The sequence below is a fragment of the Elephantulus edwardii genome, unplaced genomic scaffold, assembly GCF_000299155.1.
Source record: "Elephantulus edwardii isolate Elephantulus edwardi_28Jun2011 unplaced genomic scaffold, EleEdw1.0 scaffold00195, whole genome shotgun sequence".
Taxonomy (NCBI): domain Eukaryota; kingdom Metazoa; phylum Chordata; class Mammalia; order Macroscelidea; family Macroscelididae; genus Elephantulus; species Elephantulus edwardii.
The window spans coordinates 1,587,010-1,594,173 of record NW_006399945.1 but is presented as its reverse complement, the minus strand read 5'-3'; the positions used below and the strand labels follow the sequence as shown (position 1 = coordinate 1,594,173).

Here is a 7,164-nt window from a genome sequence, read left to right as displayed (position 1 = left end):
ACTCTGCAGCAGGCGCTTCAGGTCCTCCTCAGTTTCAGCAAGCAGGGTTGTGTCATCCGCATAACGCAGATTGTTGATAATTCGTCCACCAATCTACCAAATGAATTAATAATGCACTACCCAGGGACTTTTTCTACTCCTTACACTGTTGTGTAGTTGTTGCTTTTGTTGTGTACTGTTGAGTCAGAACTAACCCATAACTGACCCTCCAGCAGGTTTTCAGAGACAGTTAACTGCACAGGAGGAGACTGTGTGTGGGGTCCTACATTGTTGTTGTTGTTACGTGCCATCAAGTTGCTCATAACTCATACCGACCCTGTGTACAACAGCCCTAAACTCTTCTTTGTCCTGTGCCAATCGCACTTTCTCCTATACACCCAATTACCCCAGTCACTGAATCAATACACCTCATAGAGGGTCTTCCCTCCCGCGCTGTCCTTCCACCCTCTCAAGCATGAAGTCCCTCTCCAAGGACTGGTCCCTCCTTACAACATGTCCAAAGTATGTTAGATGGAGCCTCAGAATCCTTGCCTCCAAGGAGCAGCCCTGTTTAACCCTCTCCAGGATGAACCTGTTTGTTTTCCTAGCAGTCCGTGGTACCCTCAACACTCTTCTCCAGCACCACAGCTCAAAGGTATCAATTTTCCTTCTATCCTCTTTGGTCATTGTCCAACTCTCAGATGCATAACAAGTGATTGCAAAGACCATGGCCTGTATCAGACGCAACTTAGTCTCCAGAGAGACACCATTACTCTTCAGTATTTTGGAGAGGCCCCTAACAGCAGACTTTCCCATCACAATACATCTTTTAATTTCCTAGATGCTGGTGCCAAGAGTGTTAACTATGGAGCTACGCACACAAAAGCTGTGAACAATCTCAATCTCTTCACCATCGATCCTGATGCTGCCAATTGGTCCAGTGGTAAGAATCTTTGTCTTCTTGACATTGAGCCTCAATCCATATTGAATGCTGCAGTCCTTGACCTTTTGCAGCAAGAGTTTCAGGTCCTCCTCAGTTTCAGCAAGCAGGGCTGTGTCATCTGCATAACGCAGATTGTTCATAGATCTTCCACCAATCCTGATGCCGCATTTCTCCTCATAGAGCCCAGCCTCCCAGATAATCTGTTCTGCATACAGGTTGAAAAGGTATGGAGACAGGGCACGTTCCTGGCGTATGCCCTTCCCAATTTTGAACCATGTAGTGTTTCCTTGCTCTGTTCTGACGACTGCCTCTTGGTCCAAGTATAGGTTTCTCATGAGCATGATCAAGTGTTCTGGGATTTCCATTCTTCTCAGAGTCAGCCACAGTTTTTTATGATCCACACATAGTAGGCATTGGTGAGATGGGATGGACTGGCATGGGGCATTTGGAGCTGAATGATCATATGATATATTACTCTGGAGATGAAAAGGTGAGGAAAAATGGAGTTGCTTTCATAGTTGAGAAAGTCATTTCTAGATCCATCTTGAAGTACAATATTGTGAGTGACAGGATAATATCCATACTCATACAAGGAAGTCCAGTGAATACCACTATTATTCAGATATATGCACCAACAACCAAAGCCAAAGAAGAGGAAATAGAAGGTTCTACAGTCGGAGATCGATCAAACATGCAATCAAGATGCATTGATAATAACGGTTGACTGGAATGCAAAAGTTGGGAAAGAGAAGAAGATTCAATAGTTGGAAAACATGGGCTCAGTGACAGAAATGGAGCTGCAGAGAGAATGATTGAATTTTGCACAAAGACTTCTTCATTGCAAATACATTTTTTAAGACATATAAACGCAGGTTTTATACATGGATTTCACCTAATGGTATGTGTAGAACAGATCACCAATTACTCATATACAGGTTCAAGCTGAAGCTGAGGAAAATTAAACCGAATCCACATTAACCAAACTATGACTTTGAGTCTATCCCACCTGATTTTCAGAACCATCTCAGAAACAGGTTTGAGGCCTTGAACACTAATGAGTGAAGACCAGATGAGCTGTGGGAGGATATCAAGGGTATCATCCAGGAAGAATGCAAACGGTCATTACAAAGACAGAAGAGGAAGAAAAGACCAAAATGGATGTCAGAAGTGACTGAAAATTGCACTCCAGCACAGAGAACCCAAAGCGGAAGGAAGAATTCAAAATACTAAAGAGCTGAACAGAAGATTTCAAAAGGCATCGCAGGATGACAAAGTAAAATATTACAACTAAATGTGCAAGGAGTTGGAGTCAGAAAATCAAAAGCACTGAACTCGCTCAGCATTTCTTAAGTTCAAGGAACTGAAGAACAAATTCAAACCTCGAGTTGCTATAATCAAGGAAGCTTTAGGAAGAATATTAAATGATCCAGGAAGTATTAAAAGAAGATGGAAAGAATATACTGAGTCACTGTATCAAAAGGAATTGGCAGACACAGAAGAATTTCATGAAACAAGATATGAGCAAGAGCCTATGCTGATGAAGGAAGAAGTTCAGGCAGCTTTGAAGGAAATGGCAAAAAATAAGGCCCCAGGAAAAGATGATATACTGATTGACATATTTCAGCTAAAAGATGCTGCCCTGGACATGCTCACCAAGTTGTGCCGAGAAGTCTGGAAAACAACCACTTGGCCAATTGACTGAAAGAGATCTATATTTGTTCCCTTCCCAAAGAAGAGTGATCCAACAGAGTGTGGAAACTATAGAACAATATCATTTATTTCACATGCAAGTAAGATTCTGCTGAAGATTATCCAAAAGCAACTGAAACAGCATATCAGCAGAGAACTGCCAGAAGTGCAGGCTGGGTGTAAAAGGGGTAATGGTACTAGAGATACTGTAGCTAATGTTAGATGGATCTTAGCTCAAAGCAGGGAATACCAGAGGAATGTCTATCTTTGTTTCATTGACTATATGCAAAGGCATTTGACTACGTGGACCATAACAAATTGTGGTCCTACATTGTTGTTGTTGTTGTATGTGCCATCGAGTCGCTTGCAACTCGTAGCGACCCTATGTACAACAGCCCTAAACCCTACTCTATCCTGTGCCAATAGCAATGTCTCCAATACACCCGATTACCCCAGTCACTGAATCAATCCACCTCATAGAGGGTCTTCCCCTCTTGTGCCATCTCTCCACTCTCCCAAGCATGATGTCCCTCTCGTATATTTAGACTGAAGGCATCTTGACACTGCTACTGGTCAACAGACATGAGAGGAACAACAGAAGTTCAGTGGCCACGCAAGCAGCAGCAGGCAGAGACTGGTCGAGAAAGCAGAGCTACAGTGGGCAGCTTCTGCACGAGGGAGTGGAGCAGCAGTGGTGGCAGCCTCAAGACAGAGCGGAGCAGTGGCAGCAGGTGAGACCTGCATAACATACATGACTGGAGACCTGAGTCACCACATCTGGGGCTGGCTGGGAGTTGGGGAGTGCTGACCAGGCAAGGCAGGAGTTGGGAGGAAGGGGTAGAAGTGAATGCTGGAGGAAGCAAATGCAGGCAGAGAAGGTTTGTGGATAGACCGTAACACAGATATCAAAGGAGGGACAGCAGGGAACCAACGCTTAATTGATTACTTTTCTAATGGGAAGTTTATTTCATCTGCTCTTCTAGGTAAAATGCTTGTCTGCCAGATATTGCTCTAAGCTGAACATTTAAATTAAGGCAGATTAGGGAAAAGGGTTGGCCATCCACTTTTGAAACAGCAGGCCTTCAATAATCCTAAGCACAATAGAGCACACTGAAATTAGACTGGCAGCCATGGCACCTGAGTCAGTCCTCTGACTGGCAAACACAAAGGAGGAGAAATAATTGCAAGCAGACACTAGTTATTGGAATGTGAAATGTGAGAAGCATGACTGTAGGTAAACTGGATATTGTTAAGAGAGAAATGGAATGCACAAATATTGACATCTTCTTGGCAAAACAAGATGGATTGGAACAGGACATTTTGAATCAGATGATCACATGATCTCCTATGCTGGAAATTAAAAGATGAGGAAAAACAAGGTTAAATTAGTAGTTAATAAAAACCATTCCCAGATCCATCTATAAATACAATGTTGTGAGTGATAGGATAATGTCTATACACATACAAGGAATACCTGTCACTACCACCATCATTCAAATATACTCACCAACAACCAAAGCCAAAGAGGAGGAAATAGATTATTTCTACCAACCTTTGCAATCAGAAATCGATCAAACATGCAACCAGAAAGCACTAATAATAATAGGTGACTGGAATGCAAAAGTTGGAAATGGAGAAGGACCAGTAACTGGAAAACATGGGCTTGATGACAGAGAAGAGGCTGGAGATAAAATGTTGGCATTTTGTACAGTCAATGATTTATTCATTGCAAATACCTTTTATAAGAGACATAAACAGTGACTATATACAGGGACCTCAACTGATGGTCTGCACAGGAATTTCATTGACTACACCTATGGAAAGAATCATTGGAAAAGCTCAATATCAGCTGTAAAAACTAAGCCAGGTGCTAGTTATAGAAGACTATCAACTACTCATATGGAAGTTCAAAATGACACTAAAGAAAATGAAATCAAATTCACAAGAACCAAAATTTGACCTTGCGTCTATCCCTAGACCTAAATGGGAAAAAAAACCAAACAAAAAAAAACTCTATCTCAGGAACAGACTTGAGACCTTGAACAATAATGAGCAAAGGCCAGATGAGCTGTGGGAGGATATCAAGAATATTATCCATGAAGAATTCAAATTGTCATTACAAAGACAAAGGAGGAAAAAAAGACCAAGATGGATGTTGGAAGAGACTCTGAATTTTGCATTAGAGCACTGAGAAGCCAAAGCAAAGGGAGGGGGAAAAAGTTAAGGAGCTGAACACATTTCAGTGGGCAGATTGGAAAGAAAAAGTCAAGTGTTATAACGAAATGTGCAAAGAGCTAGAGGTGTAAAATCAAAAGGGTTGAACTCGTTCAGCATTTCTGAAACTGAAGAACAAATTTAAGCTTCGAGTTCTAATACCTAAAGATGCTGTGGGTTGACTAGGGAGCTCTGGTAGCCTAGTGGCAAGAACCTGCACTGCGATCCTGAGAGGATGTGGTTCGAGTCCATCAGCTGTTCTGGGGGAAAAGGATGGGCAACCACCTCCTGTACAATTAACCGCCTCTGAAAACCCCACAGGAGGGTCAGCTATGGGTCAGTTCTGATTTTACGGTACACAACGATTCCAACAACAACAAAGGCAGAGTAGTGAACAATACAGGAAGCATCAAAAAAAGATGAAAGGAGTACACAGAGTCACCGTACCAGAAAGAATTTGCTAACACAGAAGAATTTCAAGAAACAACTTATGGTCAAGAGGCAATGGTGATGAAAGAGGAAGTTCAAGTTGCTCTGCAGGCATTGGCAAAAAGCAATGTTCCAGGAATTGATGGAATACCAATTGACATATTTCAACAAACCTGGAAGTGCTCACCAGGTTGTGCCAAGAAATCTGGAGGACAACTACCTGGCCAACTGACTGGAAGAGATCATATTAGTTCCCATTCCAAAAAAAAAAAAGATGATCTAACAAAGTATGGAAGTTATTGAACTGTATCAATAATATCACATGCAAGCAAAATCTTGCTGAAGATTATCCAAAAGTGACTGGAACAGTACACTAAGAGAGAACTACTAGAAATACAAGCTGGGTTTAGAAGAGGCCATTGTACTGGGGACATCATTGCCAATGATAGATGGATTTGGTGAAAAACAGAGCATACCACAAGAATGTCTACATTTCACTGACTATGCAAAGGCGTTTGACTTCGTGGATCACAACAAATTGTGGCTAACCTTAAGAAAAATGGGAATCCCAGAACACTTGATTGTGCTTATGTAAAACCTGGAGGCAGTTGTCAGAACAGAGCAAGGAAACACTGCTTAGTTCAAAATCAGAAAAGGAGTGTGTCATGTATGTGTTCTACACCCATACCTTTTCAATCTATCTGCAGAATAGATCATTTGAGAGGCTGGACTTTATGAGAAAAATGTGGCATCAGGATCTGTGTTGTGCAGATGACACACCTTCTTGCTAAAACTGAGAAGGGCCTGAAGCATTTGCTGTAATGGGTCAAGGATTGTAGTCTGCAATATGGATTGAAGTTCAGCATCAAGAAAATTAAGAGTCTTACCACTGGATCAATTGGCAGCATTGTGATAGATAGAGAAAAGATTGAGATTGTTAACAATTTCAACTTACTCAGTTCCACAATCAATACCTTTGGCACCAGCAGTCAGGAAATTAAAAGATGAATTGCATAGGAAAATATACTGTCAGGGACCTCTCCAGAGTGCTGAAGAGGAATGCTATCAGGATAAATACTAAGGTGTGCCTGATCCAGGCCGTGGTCTTTGCAATTACTTGCTATGCTAAATTTACCAGGGACTGCCAAGAGAGCTAACAGCTCTGTTCTGGAGGGGTGAAACCAGGCTGTTGCTTGTAGACAAGGATTTTGAAGCTCTGTCTCACATATTTTGGACATGTAGTCAAGAGGGGTGAGTCTTTGGAGAAGGATAACATGTTTGGAATGGTTGAGGGACAGCACAGGAGAGGAAGACCCAGGAGGAGATGGGTTGACACAATAACTACGGTAGTGAGGGTAGATGTGTTGAATATCCCATGGACTGCCAAAAGAACAAGTCTATCTTAAAGGAAGTGCACCCAAGTGGTCCTTAGAAGCAAGGATGCTGAAACTTTGCCTCAATTTCTTTAGACATATTTTAAGAGAAACCATTTCTTAGAGAGAGACCTTGTGCTGGTAGTGGTGTTGGGCCAGCAAAAGAGAGGAAGATTCTCAACAAGATGGATTGACACAAGACTCCCAAATTAGACTCGAGCATGACAGAGATCATAAGGATGGTGCAGGACAGTGCAAAGTTCAGATCTGTTGTGCATAGAGTCACTGTGAGTTGTAATTGGCTTGATGGCACCTAACAACAACCATGAATGAATAAAGTTTCTGTTTCATTATCTGTCAGAGTCCAGGTAAAGAGAAAATCTGCAGTGAGCATTTTTTAGGCTTTCTTTTTTTACGTCACATGTCATCATGTTTACTGCATTGAAGCCGATGAGGGAGAGAATAGTTTAAAATTCATATATTTTAGGGCATTATGATTATCATAAGAGTCTGGAATGAGGGTTGCAGAGTGAGGTA

At 41.8% G+C, this 7,164-nt stretch overlaps 1 protein-coding gene across 1 annotated transcript in view; it reads left to right on the top strand.

Moving 5' to 3' along the window:
* Positions 1–3,193: 3,193 nt before the first annotated feature.
* The window catches only part of CHRNB3 (cholinergic receptor, nicotinic, beta 3 (neuronal)), a 91,116-nt gene continuing 87,145 nt past the window's right edge, over positions 3,194–7,164 (top strand). Inside the window, exon 1 of the mRNA XM_006897004.1 lies at positions 3,194–3,342. Coding sequence (XP_006897066.1) covers positions 3,194–3,342 — 149 coding nt within the window. The remainder of the gene's footprint in view (positions 3,343–7,164) is intronic.